Source organism: Musa acuminata, chromosome BXJ1-4 (assembly GCF_036884655.1).
Source record: "Musa acuminata AAA Group cultivar baxijiao chromosome BXJ1-4, Cavendish_Baxijiao_AAA, whole genome shotgun sequence".
Taxonomy (NCBI): Eukaryota; Viridiplantae; Streptophyta; class Magnoliopsida; order Zingiberales; family Musaceae; genus Musa; species Musa acuminata.
In genome coordinates this window covers 1,169,394-1,186,809 of record NC_088330.1, presented here as the reverse complement: position 1 = coordinate 1,186,809, position 17,416 = coordinate 1,169,394, and the positions used below count along the sequence as shown (strand labels likewise).

The 17,416-nt window shown below is 37.1% G+C and overlaps 3 protein-coding genes and 1 non-coding gene across 4 annotated transcripts; 2 read left to right on the top strand and 2 right to left on the bottom strand.

Annotated features, from left to right (window-relative positions):
• Nucleotides 1–2,516: 2,516 nt before the first annotated feature.
• Nucleotides 2,517–3,749, top strand: LOC103980378 (probable serine acetyltransferase 1). The gene has a single exon (XM_009396769.3). It carries the CDS (start codon nucleotides 2,557–2,559, stop codon nucleotides 3,469–3,471), a length of 915 nt encoding a protein of 304 aa, XP_009395044.2. The 5' UTR covers nucleotides 2,517–2,556; the 3' UTR covers nucleotides 3,472–3,749.
• Nucleotides 3,750–7,563: 3,814 nt separating this feature from the next.
• Nucleotides 7,564–8,204, bottom strand: LOC103980538 (germin-like protein 9-3). Its single transcript, XM_009396973.3, has one exon. It carries the CDS (start codon nucleotides 8,202–8,204, stop codon nucleotides 7,590–7,592), a length of 615 nt encoding a protein of 204 aa, XP_009395248.2. The 3' UTR covers nucleotides 7,564–7,589.
• Nucleotides 8,205–10,438: 2,234 nt separating this feature from the next.
• On the bottom strand, nucleotides 10,439–15,671 carry LOC103980380 (RNA polymerase sigma factor sigC). The gene is made up of 7 exons (XM_009396773.3): nucleotides 15,507–15,671; nucleotides 13,682–13,860; nucleotides 12,999–13,583; nucleotides 12,681–12,911; nucleotides 12,453–12,593; nucleotides 12,145–12,345; nucleotides 10,439–11,004 (listed from the first exon to the last, which is right to left on the bottom strand). Exons 1-7 carry the CDS (start codon nucleotides 15,598–15,600, stop codon nucleotides 10,723–10,725), a joined length of 1,713 nt encoding a protein of 570 aa, XP_009395048.2. The 5' UTR covers nucleotides 15,601–15,671; the 3' UTR covers nucleotides 10,439–10,722.
• A 100-nt stretch (nucleotides 15,672–15,771) lies between these two features.
• TRNAV-UAC (transfer RNA valine (anticodon UAC)) lies at nucleotides 15,772–15,844 on the top strand. The gene has a single exon. It is a non-coding gene; the product is annotated as a tRNA-Val (tRNA).
• The last annotated feature ends 1,572 nt before the right edge of the window (nucleotides 15,845–17,416 follow it).

Genomic DNA, 17,416 nt, shown 5'->3' with positions numbered 1-17,416 from the left:
GAAGAAAGACAAACTTGATTTGAATTGTTATATCCATTAATAAGAAAAGGATGTGACTATTGCATAAATATATCTTCATATGCTTACGTAAGAGTGTCATTTTAGCTGGATCCTCTGTCGTCGATAAGTTCTGACCTACATTAATATAGAAGTTGTGTCATTGACTTCTTTAATGTTCAACAATTTTTTCTTATAATCCACAAAGATTTTCTTCCATTCTTTGTGTTAATGTTGTAGATCAAATTATATATAGGTTGGTAGTACAAGCCATTAGTTAATTTTTGATTATTTTGAATGATATTAAACAATAGAAGTCGGTGTACTATTCGACGTGTCGATATTGCATTGATCAAATTGGTATCAAATTTTCACTCATACAAATAATTTAGAACATTCTTTATTACTACTATGAGTCCTGAATCATAAGAGAATTATACTCACTGGTGTCAATTAGAGTGGTCAACCAACCTTTGTTACTCATGCTTTCTGACTCCTACAATCCAATCACATTCTTTAGAATGAGAACTTAAAATTGAAATGAGTCCCAAAGTATTTTTTTAAGATCTCATGATAGTTATCATTTGATGGGAAGTAGACTACTAAAAAAATTTATATTTATATTTTTATCAAATATTATCATTAGTAATTTAAAAAATAAAAGTATAATATCAAGATTTAAAATCTTGAAGATATCACTTAATTTAATCGGTAAAGACTTTGACGATATATCATGACGTCTAAAGCTTACATCTCGTTTTTATCACTTAATTGAGTTAGTCTTAAAGGTGTAGAAAATTTAGAATAGACCAAGTCTTACGATTGAAAACAAAGGTTTATAATGGAGAAAAAAGAACATGGAGGAGGAAAGTAATTAGAAGGGTGGTTGATGAAGCTTCCTCGAAAGCCATCCACTACGCATGCTCAATGGATGAAGAACCCACTCGTTGAGTAAGGTAGGAGACTTTGCACCGAATGTATCCCTCTTTGCGTCAAGGTTCATCACATCACTACCATACAAGAAACATGAGATGGTCAACATGTTATAGAAACAAGTAGAACAACTTAGCATGAAAGCTAGGTGTGCATAGCCAAGAGAAATAAATAAACATATATATATATATATATATATCCATCATAAACAAACATTTTTAGTCATTCAAGTATTTGACATTGTTATTAGAAACTCTAAAGATCTTGAACTTGGAGATGGTTTTCTTGCATGAGAAGTTGTTGGTAATGATGCGCACTCAACATCTGTGTTTAGTATGTGCTAATTGTCTACTACAAATTGATACTAGTGAAATCCAATTAAATAGCAAAAAATGATTTTCACTATTTTTTTTGTTGCTATTAACGATGTAGAAGATAGATTATTTTTAGGAATAAAAAAAATAATGATTTCGATCCTCGTTCACAAAATACTATCATGTCGTCTAGTGAATTTATGAAAATTCTTCTTATCGATGTATCTATTATTTATTTATTTATTATTAATTTAGTGTTTACTTTTTGTCTAGAAATGAAGTAGTCCTATAGCTTGATATATAATGAATTTTTATCCCTTCTTAAAGAGAGACAAATTAGTAAGAATTAGATCTTCCAAAGTCTAACATTACATCCAATTGCATATATATATATATATATATATATATATATATATATATATATATATATATATATATATATATATATCAATTTCCCTCGGATTTATCAATCAAAGTAGCATAAGTATACCTTGATATTACTGGCCATTTGGTTCTACATTTTGGACATGTAAAAATAGTTAGGAGTATGACTAGTATTTCAACTTCATCACACGAGTTGCAGTTGCACTGATCCAAGTATGGAGTTCCTATTCCTCTATAAACATAATATTTCTTAGTGGCATCTTTCTTCTCAAAAGAATCTTTTCTAGTGCAATCTGCCTCGTAATATTTATGTTGGAGATGTCTCTAATGTACTCTAAAGGCGATGGCACATGGGTTTAAGCTAGCTTAAGAACTTGGAAATGTGGCCACATCCAATGAACCTCACAAAGCTAGCTATTGACGCAAGCTGATGCTGATTCAAGAGATTTAAGGGATAAGAAATTAAGCATGTTGCAAGAAATGGAGGTCAATTATGTATGTATATATATTTTCTTTATTTTCCTTCTTAAATTATGTATATATTTTAACAAGTAATTAACTATAAATGCTTTCATACATTAAACAAATATAAATTTTAAGCATAGTCTCATTGATGATTCATTCATTCTCATCACATTAATGCCGGTCAATTGTTCCTACAGCACCTAAAGCTTCTGTAACATTAATAGATGCTGCACAGGTTAAGTCTACTAACCACTATTGGACGGCAAATCCAATTAACAAAATCTTTTGTGAGGAATAATAAGATTTTTGTTCTCCAACGCACACAATCAATCTCCAAATCCAACGTCACATCTCGTCTTCGTTCCTTACATACACCTGCGAAAGTCCAACATGGTTGAAGACATTGTCTCGAGGAAGAAAACCTTCTCATATATATGCACACGAGAGAGAGAGAGAGAGAGAGATGCCAACGGCCGGCCACATGAACACCGAAGGAAGCAGCAGCTGCAGCGGTGGAGGAGGAGAAGGTGGCGTCACCACTACCGACACCGATGGCGCACAGTCATCGATCCCTACGTTCCCGCCGGCGGAGTCGTGGGTGTGGGCACAGATAAAGGCGGAGGCGCACCGGGACGCGGAGGAGGAGCCGGCGCTGGCGAGCTTCCTGTACGCTACCGTGCTGTCCCACCCGTCGCTGCCGCGGTCGCTCGCCTTCCACCTCGCCAACCAGCTGTGCTCCCCAACCCTCCTCTACGATCTCTTCCTCCATTCCTTCTCCTCCGCGCCGTCTCTCCTCTCCGATACCGTCGCCGACCTCCTCGCCGCCCGCCAGCGCGACCCTGTCTGCCATTCCTTCTCCCACTGCCTCCTCTACTTCAAGGGTTTCCTCGCTCTGCAGGCTCACCGCGCCGCTCACCTCCTCTGGGCCCAGGGCCGCCGCCCCCTTGCCCTCGTTCTCCAGTCCCGAGTCGCCGACGTCTTCGGAGTCGACATCCACCCCGCCGCCCGCGTCGGCCGCGGCGTCCTCCTCGACCACGCCACCGGCATCGTCGTCGGCGAAACCTCCATCATCGGCGACAACGTCTCCATCCTCCACCACGTCACCCTCGGCGGCACCGGAAAGGCCACCGGCGATCGCCACCCCAAGATCGGCGACGGGGTGCTCGTCGGCGCCGGGGCCACCATCCTAGGGAACGTCAGGGTAGGGGAGGGGGCCAAGGTCGGGGCCGGCGCCGTCGTGCTTATCGACGTGCCGCCGAAAACTACCGCCGTTGGGAACCCGGCAAGGCTCGTGGGGGGCACCGGCAGCCCAGCGGGCCACGAGGACCTGCCGGGGCTGAACTTGGATCACAACTTGTGGTCCGACTACGTCATCTGATCGATACTGAACGCCGCCATTAACTCCATGCATCTGCACATCTCGATACATGATGATGATGATGATGATGATGGTGTTGGTGTTGGTGTATGTTAATTGGTACCTGGTGGTGTACGGTTCTCCCCCCATTTTCTCCTTCCCTCGTGCATCTTCTTCTTCTTCTTCCTTCTTCTTCTGTTGCTGCCACTGTTGCTTGTGCTTTGAAGAATGTACCTCCAAGTTTCTGTTCATTTATTCGGGCTTGCTGTATTGGTAATAAGATTGTTCATGATATGGTATCACTGCCTCTTTACGCCAACTGCATGCACCTTCTCAATCAGAATCAACACCTCTTCTCAGTCTTCGAGGGTTCTAACGCAAGCAGTATGTGGAGTAAGGGTTCCATGGAGGCTTTAAAAGCACAATTCATATACTTATCCTTAATGAAGCTTAACACAAGTTAAATTTGATCTAATCATTATCCAAGCAGCTGAGATAGTCGATTCTGATATACCAAACATTCTAGGATCAGATAGCAATAGAATCTAATGTGCAGAACCAGGAAAATTGTAATAGTAGGTTGTTGTGATAAGTTGCTGTTTGGGATCCATTCATTTTGTTTGTCCCTTTTTGTTGGTTGATTGAATGGGGAAATAACTGATGAGAAATCATACTATAAAATGAGAATATATATATATATATATATATATATATATATATATATATATATATATATATATATATATATATATATACACACTCGTAAAATTTAAGAATGACAAATATTTGTCATTATAAATTTTAATATAGCATCTCATATATGTTACAAGTCATTAACAACCATCCCAAAAATGCAAATGATTTGTTAATATTAGTTTGTTCAGGTCAAAATGGTATATAAAATATTGAAAATACATAAATACTCCAATTTTCAACATCAGAATAAGTTATAAGAGAGTACAAATGTATATTAGAGTTCCAAATAACAATTAACTTACAATAGCTAATAGAGATTAATTGTAAGAGATGTATACTTAGTTAATTTAAGGTAATAATTAAGAAAATAAAGACACTTGTGTGTGTAATTTTGGTTTTCCTTACTTATTCTAGAGTGGTTCTTTAGAGGAATCGAGCAACATTTCGTAGGCTTTAATTTAGATGTTGCCTTATTTCTTTAATCTAAATATTATTATTTTTAGTAAAATAAATATCCAGTAAAATAATGTTTTGATAAACACTGACGGTAACGATGACAACGATAATAATAGAAGAAACATTCGTAGCGACTTGTTATTATAAGAAGTATTTACTGCATAAAATTTTCTTCGTACCTCTTCTTATTTTTGATAATTGAATTAGTTTCATCTTAATATTCTTATTTAAATTAATTTGTGAGTTCTTAATAAATATTTGGATTATGTTTTTCCCCCTCTCTTTTCCCACTTGCAAATGCTGTCTTGTTGGCCACACTGTGCTTCGAAGGTATACATTGAGATTTCCACCTAATTCACGCAGATTTCCTCCATGCCTCTTTCATTGCATTAATGAATCTGTGGTTGTATTAATTTGGTAGAGAAGCTATATAAATAAACCTTGCGGGACACAAAGCCACCCCCATTCAAGTCGATTCGAGTGGTCTAAAAAGGAATGGGTGTGATTATATTAAAATTTATGTATTAGATCCCACCAAAACTCCAAAGTTCAGCGTACTAAGAGCGAGAATAATACTAGGATGGGTGATTCATTTGGAAGTTCTCATTTTGCACCCCCTTTTGTTGCGTTGACAATAGAAATTGACATCAAAATATATCCAAACAATGATTTTTTGGTCTGAAATCTTCGATGCTTAGGGCCCAAAGATAATTTTTCGGAATGGGTCATAATAGCAATTCTGACTTCATTCAAGATTCAACAAAGTTATGATGATTTCAATACAACTAGCCAAATCAACCTCACGCAACATGAAACCATCACATTTGAGCCGATTCAGGTGATCCAAGTCAACAAATATCAAAGGTACACGTGAGAGGATACCCACAATAGGATACGCCTCGCCCACTGCGGATGGGGATGTGCACTTAGGCGTCGGGTGACAAAAGAGGAATGTGGGCAAAAGTAATAATAGGATGAGTGACTCGTTAGAAAGTTTTAGTGTTGCACTCTTTTTGCCTCACCTTGTATTGTATCAAGCAATAGAATTTGATGCTATAGACTACTTGGACAATGACTTTTTGGTCCAAATCTTTGATGCCTAATTTGTAGTCAATCGCATAGGACTCGAAGAGAACATTTTGGAGTGAGGTCATAATAGTGATTCTAACTTCATTCGAGAAAGTTATGATTCTAATTTCGATATGATATGATCAAATCAACCTCATCTACATTGATTTGAGTGGTCCAAGTTAGCAAATACGAGGGGCCTAGAGAGGGGACCCATACTAAGAGGCCCCATCCAGTTACGAGTACTAATGCATTAGATCTTATTAATTCAAAAATAGACATTGTAAATTGCCTAAACAATAGTTTTTTAGTTTGAAATTTTTGATAATAACTTTGCTATCAGCTACATCAAAGAGAGCTTTCTGAAATAGAATAATAATAATAATGATTTTGACTTGTCTCGAAAAAGTTAGGATGATTACTAACGTCACAAGTCAAATTGGTCCTATCCAACGAGAAGCCACTATAGTGGTGTGGTCACGTTGGGCCCATAGTCAATTAGCAAGATAAATGAGGAGGGCAGACTACGTAGTTCGTTTGATATTAGGGCTCGAAGATACCCGCCTTTCTATTGGACGTCATAGTGGTCTTACGTCAGGTCATGGTGGGCCCCATGGTGGGTCGAGAGGTAAGCGACGGAGGAAGACTTTTTTGTTTTACTATTATTTGAAATGAAGAAGTAGGGCTTTCCTATTCCCTTTAGGATTGCTGAGTTGCCTATAAATAGGCAAGTGTTTCATTGGCATGTTGACACATGCTCTTCTTTCACTTCCTCTCAAGGCCATCGAAGAATAGCGTCAATTAGCGGAGGCATGCCGTCTTCGATGATCTTTCGATTTAAGTGCATCTTTTCTATCTTTTCCATTCTTTCTTTTGTAATTATCGTGTCTACTTCGAGGTACTAAGCTCAATACATTTCTCTTATTGGTTGTGTAATATTTATGCAAAATTAGGGTAATGATATTTAATTAGGTAAGATATACTAATTAAAAATTTTGATGTTGATTATCAATCAATAAAATAAAATTTTAATTATGGTATAATTCTTTATGATATGATCTTGATGGGAGAGACTTTAATAATTACTTATCTTGAATAATTTACTTTCGCTTATAAATAAACAGAATCAGACTTAGTATGAAAATATAGATATATGACATTATTGAGAGATCGTAGATATTCTCTCGTTTTCTTTTAGTCACATGAGCAAGTCATCGAGAGATTATAAATCTTTTCTCATCTCTTATTGTCCTTAATCTATCGTTGATAGTGATCCTGATAGGAAGAGAGAAGAAACAAGTTTAGTTCTTCTTGTAAATTGACATTATTGTGATTTTTGAATCGGAGGACCATGCCCTTACCCATCAAATAAAGATTTTCTTGGATAATATCTAATATATTGTTATTTGATTTCAAGGATTTTGTTTTAAATATTTCAAGGATTTAATTTGTATTTAACTTGTGCAATTGTGTTTTCATGCAGGATGTGATAGAATGAAAACAGACATGTTGAATATTGTATGAAAAGAATATTTCAAAGAAATGCATGGTGAAAAGGAGAGTTGTAATGATCCCTAAGAGTCGGGGAACATTGAGTTATATATATATAATGCTGTTTGTACGAGATCAATACTTTGACAACCAAATATGAAGAAGAAAAAAAATCTAATCATGTAAACCAAAATTTACTTCATAAAAAATTGAATGTGGATCTTCAATGAAGAAATCATATTTATAGCATCGAGTAACAGAAGTGCATGGTATAACATCAACAAGTTGAATTTTCCAAGCAATCATAGTTCATGATGAAACACGCTCGTAATTTTATTGATATACTAAGAGAAGACAATGCCTGCTCTTGAACAACTCGATCAAATCAATTTGTAAGACTGCTTCCACGAGATTTGAATTCTGGTCTTTCATGCAAGTCCAGCCTTGATCTTATCAACGGTGGCGGCATCGGTCTTGAACGATTTGGCAAGGATGCCGTCATCGATGCCCGTCGTGAACACAGCCTTGGGAACCGATACAGTGCCAGCACTTGCACTCCCAAAGGCAGAAATGGCGATTGCAGGATTCTTGCGGTTGCAATACTGGTAGTGAACGAGTCCCTTTGGGAACACAAACAAGTCCCCCGGCTGCAGCGTCTGCGTGTAGAGCTTGTTCGCGGTGTCGACGAATCCGACCTCGAGGTATCCGTCGATGAGGAAGAGAAGCTCGGCGGCGCGGGGATGAGTGTGAGGGGGGTTGACCGAGCCAGCAGGGAAGGTGAGCACAGCATACGAGACGCTCTGCCCGCCGAGGGCCGGGAACTCCGCCATTGTAGCTTTCAGCACGGTGAAGTTGGTCGGCGGGGACGAGTCCAGCAGGCTGCGCATGCCGGTGAAGGTGAAGAAGCTGCCATCGACGGCGTTGGTGTTCGGTGGGAGCACGAAGTCCGAAGTGATGTCGGGATCACCTGCAAGAACTACTGGCGAAGTAGCCAATGCGAGAAGCAGGAAGAAGAAGGGATTGCGGAGATCACGGAAGGCCATGTTTCACGAAGCCTATTAGAATACGGTGATTGGTATCGTGGCGAGCGATCTATATTTATATGCATATGCGGTTCGTAACACTCGTCCGGCACTGCCGGCTGAAGGAAAAGGAAATTGTCGTAGCTCCAGTGCTAACGAGGGCAGCAATCCAAGAAGAAGAGTCATCTGAAATCACAAAGCAATACATATATAGATATATCACAAAGCAGCTAAGATTTTGGTACTTATCGGATGGAATTCGCTGAAACCAATGTTGTTAATTGGTAATTTATTATATCTTGATAAGCCAAAAGTTCCAAAACAAAATAAACTGAGTCAAGCGATCTATTTGGTTAAATTATTTTTTTAGATTCCAGCTTTTGGGTTTTGTTCTTCCTTTATTTTCTATGAGTACAACATGCTCGATGATGACAAAAGATTAATATAGCTCACCATTTAAGATCTATTATTGTTGTTACTAGTGAACAATCTATCCGATCATACCTTTATCTGTTGAACAGATAAGTGAAAAGACGCTAGTAATGTCTTGGTGTTTATGCCGAAGGCATCCACCTGAGGAAAGAAAGGTGGTTGTCCTCCTTGCCCAAAGGCGTTAAGTGCCAGCGACGATGCTTCCTTGTTGGAGCGTTTGTCGGGAGGAGTTGTGGATGGATGCTCTTATGACATTTGAGTCATCATTCTAGTGTCAAAATGTTTTTTCCTTGATGTCGTTGGCTAGAGAGTCAACATAGCTTGGTTCGATCTCGAAGGCGCAGATACATTTTAGGGGTCAGTGTCGGGACAGGCGTGACAACCCAAACGAGCAGTGGAGGTGGCAGGTGGACTCTCAAAGTATTGCAGGATCTCAACGACTGATCCACGATCGTTTCGAGGAGCGACTTATCTGTTGAAGGAGGCTCAGGGTCATCTCGAGGTGCGCCTTGGCCTTGTTTGGAAGCACACAACATTGCTCCGAGGTGCTTCTTAGATGTGCCTAGGTCCTGCACAAGTCCAGGGGATATCCCAACCCGATCCCTCGGAAGCTCAAATTAATAGAGTAGGTGGATGAGGTTTGGTAGAGCTCAGAAGGGTTTAGATATATCCCGCTTGCCCTTGTTTGACTTAAGGGCTTTGAGTTTTATACTTAAGCGGTCGGTCGATGACGTGATGCCAATGATAGATTAAAGTATGAATAGTCGTGATGATATGTTTTACTGGAACTCTTGGGGGGATGACCCCCTACGTCTGTTGTTTGTTGATACTTTTGCGTAGGTACCTTCCTCAACGTAGGTGGGCGGGATGAGTTGACAGCAGCACTATCATTTTCCTGAACAACAACAGATTTCCAATCAGATTCGAAGTAGAGTTTTCCATCAGACACATGATAACCCTGACTATACAATAAGAAAGAAGCTACTGAAAAGTTATCTGGAGAGAGAGAAACACTTCTGTTTAAATGTTATGCAGACTTTCAAAGCAAAAAAAGCTGAAAAAAGTTTAAGTATGCAATCAAATATACTGCACCATAAAGCAGCTCAACTATCACCTGAAAGATACCTGTGATAAGGATTTACTGGAATGAACAAGTTAACATCGAACCAGATAAATTTACATAAAGAGCAGAGGATTTCCAATGTCCACCTTCATATTCGCTGCCTCTCATCTTGCTGCTTCTGTGTGCACTGTAAAGTAACAACCATATGTATTCCATTCATATTTTCATGAGAAACACTTCCGCTCAAACTCTTACTTACTTTGATAATATTTTTAGATGTTCTATAATTGTTCTAAAAGAGAAGCTTTTCTGTACTAATTTGGTTATAGGTTTGTAATGTCGTCTGATGACATTCTATGTCATCATCCGTCCCATAAATCTTCATCATATGAGCAAGTACATTCTATGTTTGTGTCCCCTTTCAGCTTTAGGTAATGCATAACGCTTAATTCGCTACTGCTACCCTATTTAATAACATAGGTATCCACATCTGGCTCCAAAGACTGCCTCTAAACTAAATTTTAGAGAATTAACATCATTCAACCCTCATCCATTTCTCTCCAAGGTTCATATCCTGCAAAAACAAGTTGCACTTGGGCATCATCAACCATAAAAATTGTGCAGCTCTAGTATGAAGCCTGCAAATATGCTTTAGGAATCAAGTCTCATGGTTCTCTTAGCATTTTTTTGGGAAAACATAGACAACAGATATAGAAAAAAAAAGGGGGGGAAGATTTGCAGAGATTAAAACAAACCGACCTGATATAAAATCTTTCATCAATGCATAAGATTAACCAGAAAATACTTGTAAAAGAATAACACTACTCTTTTAGTTATATGTGTTGAGGATTTGAAATGTAAGCCAGGACCTTTGATCAAACCCATGTTTACAATTATTTGAATTACACCTTCCCAGGAACGACATACTGTTCTTGTATCGAAGAAAAGAATGCCCAAAAGGTTATATAGACTATAATTATATATAGGTCAAACTCAACTTGGATGGTATAGGCCCAAAGGCATATCTTTTTTTCTAATGGGAGACTACAACTGTCGGTAGTGTGACAATTTTTTTGGCATCTCTTCGTTTCTAATATTTGACCAGGCTTCCTTCTCTATTTTCCGTATCCATTCTTTGGTTACATGGCAAAGCCTTCCAACCTCTTCAAGTGACTTGCAACTCCCATCTTCTAAACCATATCGAAGAGCTAATACTTGCCTTTCTCTGGGATGCAATGTTTGAAGAAGATTCAAAGTATCTTGTCTCAAGTGCTGCTTCTCTATGACCTCATCTGGAGTTCCAACCGATGCATCTGCTATAATTTCCTGATTGAAAATTTTGATTCAATGTCATGTATTAAGTGGACATACATTGTATACTTTTTTCCAAATTGAATAAATCATACTTTTAATGAGAAGTCATGCTACATCCAAGAGTAAACAGTTCAAAAATAATTTCAAGTTCATGAAGCCACAAAAGCATTACAAAAATCCATAAAACTTTGCTTAAGAAAATGAATCAGAAAAAGTAAATAGAGATGCTTAAATTATTATAGCTTTGCTTTTTAGAGGTCCTACGTTGTATACTTTCTCAAGGTCAGAACTAAATAAACTTACGACTGAAATAAAATGGACCAGTGACAGTAAGCCATAGTACAAAGATTTATTTCAATCAAACCACCTTTACTTCTTTAAAATACACTTAACATCTTTTAGTTTATAAACATGTTTTTAGGTGAAACCAGAAGGCCATGAAAGAAACTAGAGACCAGCCTATATAATAAGATAATATAATGCATGTAGATAGATGACAATATACTGAAATTTATCAAAAATTCTAAACAAAAAGGGGCCCTTATCACCAAGTCACAACATTGTCATGGCACCATGGCTCTCCATCTAAATCCCAACTCTCAATCCAACACTTGTATATAGCATACTCTTGGTAATTTGTGGTCAGATAAAGAGTTAATTCCAGTTAAGCATACTCTTGGTAAAAAGATCCATAAAGACAATAAGAAAGGGCCAACCTTCAGTTCCTTCAAAGAAATCCAAGCAAATTATGCTCTTAATTGATGTTTGGCAGAATGCAATTATCAAAGTGCCAAAAGCAAGGCAGGCATCAAAATATGTAAACTAAAATTTGAAGGAGAAAAGATGCATACATGCAAAAGCTTTCAGCTTGACTAAAATGAAAGGACAAGGAAGATTCTTAAAGCTGTGAATTGCATATACAAAGCTATAACATGCATAATGCAGGAAACAAATAGCAGTGAAATCTGCTTCTATACACTTCAATGACTAATATAGAATGCACTATTTGGATACACATCAAATTCCATCAGACAACCCAGAAACATGACGAACACTACAAAGCAAAGAAACTGATCAAAGCATCAAATAGATATTCCAAGATTAACTAATAAATTAATCATTCCAAACTAAGATTGGGGTTAGCTTCCATACCCTGAATTTTGTGCACCAACCATCCCTGATTTCCTGCTCAATTGAACCTACAGCTCTAGAGCATTTACTAGCGAGTCTAACTTTAGCTAGAGATAAACCAGTTAACTTTGCTATCTCCTCGTCTTGTGGCTGTCTTCCTTCCCTGTTATAATGTGTTCTCCTAGCTTTCTGTATCCGCTTAATCATGCTTTCCATTCTCACCTACAAAAGTCAAAAACCAAAATGGAAGTTTTATATAAGTCACAATAAAATTAGCTGAAACTAATGCCAAAAAGTACTGAATCTTCAATATCCTTAAGATGACCTACAGGAACTTGGATCATTCTGGAATGCCGTGCGACCATTGCCAATATTGATTTCCTGATCCAATATTGTACATACGTTGAAAAGCGATTCCCCTTCTTAATGTCAAACCTTTCCGCGCCATTAAGGACACCCACATACCCTGCCTGTGGAACGTTTGCATGGACATAAAGACATATTCAAAGATAACTATCCAACTTCTTAACAAATGTACAAAGATGCATCTTCTGAACCTGAAGTAAATCATCAAAGGCAATCCCCATTCCTCGATAGTTCTTCGCAATAAACATGACTAAGGAACGGGTACTTTTTATAAGTGCATCTCTGCAATACCAACCAAATTGCAAACGCCATTGCAATGTCCTCATATCAACTCCTGCTGCTTCTGCCCATCTCGTATAACTGGGTGGTTGCCCAATTTCTTCCTCCAGCTCTTTACATATTTTTTCTAGGTTTGCAATTTCCTGTACATCAAATTAAACTCATTAACCTTGTCCTTCTTAAGAATTGCACAACTGAAGCATTTCAAATCCATGCAGCATGATAAGTACCTTAACTCCCATTGACATCTCTGATTCATTTCTAGCAATCACTTCCCTCCTGTTTTCTGACTCAAAATGGCCAAGAAGTTTTTTTGAAACAGTTTTTTCCAACAACAAAGACCTCTTCAGTAAGTGTCTATCCTTTGAAAATATTTGTGGAGAAGACATCTTGGAAGCCTTTTCCATTGCTCTTGCTCTTCTCAGTTTTCTCTTTTCCTTTTTACCAGAGCGGACAATTGTGCTACCCTTTTTGTCATCCAACAGAGGCTCAGAGGGACAGTCACTAAGATGCTTATTTACCATGAAATCTGAGTATACCACAGTGCTTCCCATGAGGGCTCTGGAGATACAGGAGGTATGAAATAATTTCAGAGCTCCAAGACTTCCTATATGAGTCAGAATATCTCTTTCCAACCTCACCATGTCTGCTCCAGCAATCAGATCTTCTATCCTATCAATATTTTCCATTAATAAGTTAAATTCTAAAGGGGTTTTCACTGTTAAATTTGCATGAAAAGAAGATGAAGCTTCCATCATTGGAATTTGTTTGTCCAAATCAAGGCAAATTCTGGAAGACCATCCATCCAATTTCACCTGATATTTAGAAGAAAACAAAATTTGGTATCAGCAGCATGAGCTAAATCATAAGGATAAGTACATAAGCAAAGACACATAATAAGATAGACCTTTACCTCTGGAGCATTATCAGAAATTCCCTCAACACTCTGTATTTCTCCAAACAATGAGGCATTTGCTCTCAATGTAGATGTATGTAGTAATTTACCTCCATCTAAAACAGTACGCTGCAAAGGCAGTCTTACAAATTTAACATAAACCTCTCTAACTCCCAATGTGTGAAGTAAGCAGACAGCTGCAAGTAACAAAATACAAACACATACTGTTACATATCTATTACATATATCGACTATCGTATAGGAAACAACAAAGAAACAAGGCCTTCAAAAATATATTGCATAATGATTATCACGTACATTTCAGGAAACATGATTTTATGATAAAAGATTATCTATGTCAAGACAATTGCAGCCATGGCAAATAGTTCCTAACTATTCCTTCCAACACATGCTAACTCACAAGCCACAGTTACAAGAAGACAAAAAAAATAGAGGTATGCCATGAGAACTTCATAATCAATTGGTTGGTGAAAGCCCTATATGATAATTCACAGAGTTTATGCTCATGAAACATATTAGAATGACACAAATGATGACATCGCATTGGCATCGAGTGCATTTTCTTGCAAATTATATCCTGATACAGCAAATCATTTTCAAAATAAGAAAACAACAGATAATAAATTGCAAAATGAAATTAGTTTCAAAAAATTGTATTCCACAAACAAAAACATATTAATCACTTTCTCTTTCCTTTTATAAGGTAGATGTATTTTCTATTTGTTTTGTCATACAATATTTCAAGTTGATAAAGTATATGATAGGTATAGTTCCTCTTTGTATATCCTTGAATCAAGAGAAAAGAGTTCCTTATTAGAATGATTATCTTCAATCAAACATATCATTCTTCAGAAAGTTCAATCAAACCTCTAATTCCATTCTTCCTTTCATCTAGTTTTCTTTGTTTTTTTCTTGGACAGCCTTGATAACTAAAATAGGATTGTAGCAGATGTCATCATGTGACTAAAAAAAAATTGCAAAAGACGCCCTAAACTAATTTTCGATCAAAATGGTTCTGCATCACAATCGAAGCTCAGATTTGGGTCTCAAACCGTTGCCTCCGTCACTGTGTCATGATCATCAACCTCATTGTACCCAGCAACACCATAATCGTGAATAAAACCACCACCTTTGTTGCAACTATTGCCACCAGTGCCTGCTATTGTCATCGATTCAACTCCATCGACATGCCACTACCACCACCACCATCACAATGATGGACATAAATCACCAAGCTGTTGCAGCCATTACCATGTGAAATGCGATCACCTCACACACGATTGTAACCAACACTATTGTTGCCACCACTGTAGCAGCTACCAGCCACTAGTGATGCTACCATCGCTATTGCTGCTATCACAGTTACCAAGCCACCACCACCACCATTGCAGTAACTGATGCTACCACAAGAAACTAAGTGAGTGGGAAAACAAGGAAAAAGAGGAAACCGCTAATATCAGATACAAGAAAGCTTAAATTACTAGGAAAAGGCCCAACTTATATGTGAACTCTAACAAGGAGATGATCGGCACGATAACCACATCAAGGAATCACAACAATTATCGCATACAGCCATAGAAGAAAGAAAACGATACCTTTATCTACATATGAGCCGTAAAGAGTATTGGATAAATCAATCAAAGTTATGCTAGTAAAAACCCTAATCCTAACAGAAATTTGCGTTTACTCGGAGCATCCGCCAAAAAATTCTTCCTCGCGAGTAACGGCAACTCCGAGTAATTCGTGAATTAGGGTTTCAAGAAGAGTTGCACTCGAAGAAAGAAGTGAAAGAATAGAAGAAGATAGTGAGTGGAGGACTTACAGGAAAAAGAGGAGCATGGATTGGGAAGGAGAGGAGGCGGCGGGATTTTCGTAGAAACCCATCCCTTGGAGACCACCATGAAGCGAAGGCCCATCCGCTGCAGCGGAAGAAGCTTCCGGTGATTAGAGTGGTAGTGGTAGTGGTAGCGCGCGTGTGGAGGAAGAAATCGAGAGGGAATTTGGCCACTCACACCACCAATTTCCAATCTTTGGGAGAGATCCTATATTATTATTATTATTATTAAATGATGCACGCGGTCACAACAGATGCTGTGGTGTAGTGGTTATCACGTTAGTCTTACACACTAAAGGTCCCCAGTTCGATCCTGGGCAGCATCATTTAATATTTTGTTTTTTTTCCAACTTTGTTTTGTCCATCGATTTATTTATTTTTCATGCATTATTAATCTGATGGATTCAAAATAAGCATCAAGCAGTTAATTTCCTATATTTAATCTTTTTTTAGATATTTGTTTTGTGCATCAATTTATTATTTTACATTCATTTCTATTCTGATGGATCATTTTGTTTTGTTATTGTAATTATTGATAGGTTTGGATGATCGAATTATGTCTCATCAATATCTATAATGATAATATAGTATGAGAGTAAATTAAAGTTAAACATAAACACATTAACTAAATTCAAAAAAGAAATCGTTACTCGTTTTTAAAAATAACCTTCTTTAAAAAAAATTTAGAAAAAAAAAAGAAAAGAAAACTCTTATTTCTTACGACTTTTCTAATGGTCGGAAAACAACAAATCTTAATCGTAGATAAGAAAAAAGAAAAAAAAGAACAACACAAAAGTCAACCCGGCTTAAAGTCCAAACTCATGCCGTAACCATGCCAAATGAAAAAAAAGGCTCACATCCCGACTTGTGGGATACTCATCGCCTATTATTGTCCTTTTTTTCTTCAATAAATGAAAAGTCAACGAGGAGTGTCGTATCCCTTTGTTCTTTTAATGTTCCAACTTGTGGATTATAAATGGACGCATAACATCTTTAGACCTGGTTCACGTTTCACTTAATAAGTCAAACCACAAACCAATAAAATTTGTGTAGACTTATATAGGCTTCGTATAGACCACTAAAAAAGAGAAGAACTTAATGCAAACGCAAACCGTACATAATTCCAATGTCAATGAAGATAACTATGACAAATTCATGACAATGATTGCATCCGGTTTGAACTATGAGGTGGCAAAAGTCAATGGCATGTTTATCGATCCAATCATGAGCAAAAGACAATGTAGATCATGATAGCTAAACTATATCTCATGGTAAGAAAAAAAGTAGAAATTTTCTTCTTTTCTTTTTTTTTCAAATAGTAAATGGTAAGTACGATTTCGATATCTTATTATCGATCTAATTTTAATATAGAATGTGATATTATAAATTAAGATCAGTACTCTTCCTATTATAAAAGTTCAATTAGTATTTAGTGTGAGTAAGATAAATAATAATTTTTTTCTCTATTTCGTTACCATCATAAAAAATCAGGTAATCGAGCATTTTAGAGATATTGAGATCAACTAGAATCTTAATGAACATATGATTAATTGATGAAGGTTGATTTTGAAAAAGAATGTATAAGTTGGAAATATAACTTAAGAAAATATAACAATTTTGGGAGCGTAATGGCAAGATAGATTTAAAAAGAGGAGTTTTTATATATGTATCCTTTTAGAATTTGGAAATGGTACATTTATTCTTAAAAATTATAATCTATCATATATCACTCCAATTAAGATCTTTGGCATATATCTTCTTATACCATCCATAGAAAAAAAACTCATGTTAACAATGATTAACTAGAGTTAACTATTTGCTAACTTAGAGTTAACTATATATATATATATATATATATGCGAAAAGGAAACGCAAGAGAAAGCCAATGTTCGACGGCT

Coding starts and splice junctions, on each gene's coding strand:
- LOC103980538 (XM_009396973.3), bottom strand. CDS start 8,204: ATGGCCTTCCGTGATCTCCGCAATCCCTTCTTCTTCCTGCTTCTCGCA.
- LOC103980380 (XM_009396773.3), bottom strand. CDS start 15,600: ATGGGCCTTCGCTTCATGGTGGTCTCCAAGGGATGGGTTTCTACGAAA. Junction 12,912..12,998: donor AGATGTCAATGGGAGTTAAG/GTACTTATCATG, acceptor TTTGATGTACAG/GAAATTGCAAACCTAGAAAA. Junction 12,594..12,680: donor CCTTTGATGATTTACTTCAG/GTTCAGAAGATG, acceptor AACGTTCCACAG/GCAGGGTATGTGGGTGTCCT.
- LOC103980378 (XM_009396769.3), top strand. CDS start 2,557: ATGCCAACGGCCGGCCACATGAACACCGAAGGAAGCAGCAGCTGCAGC.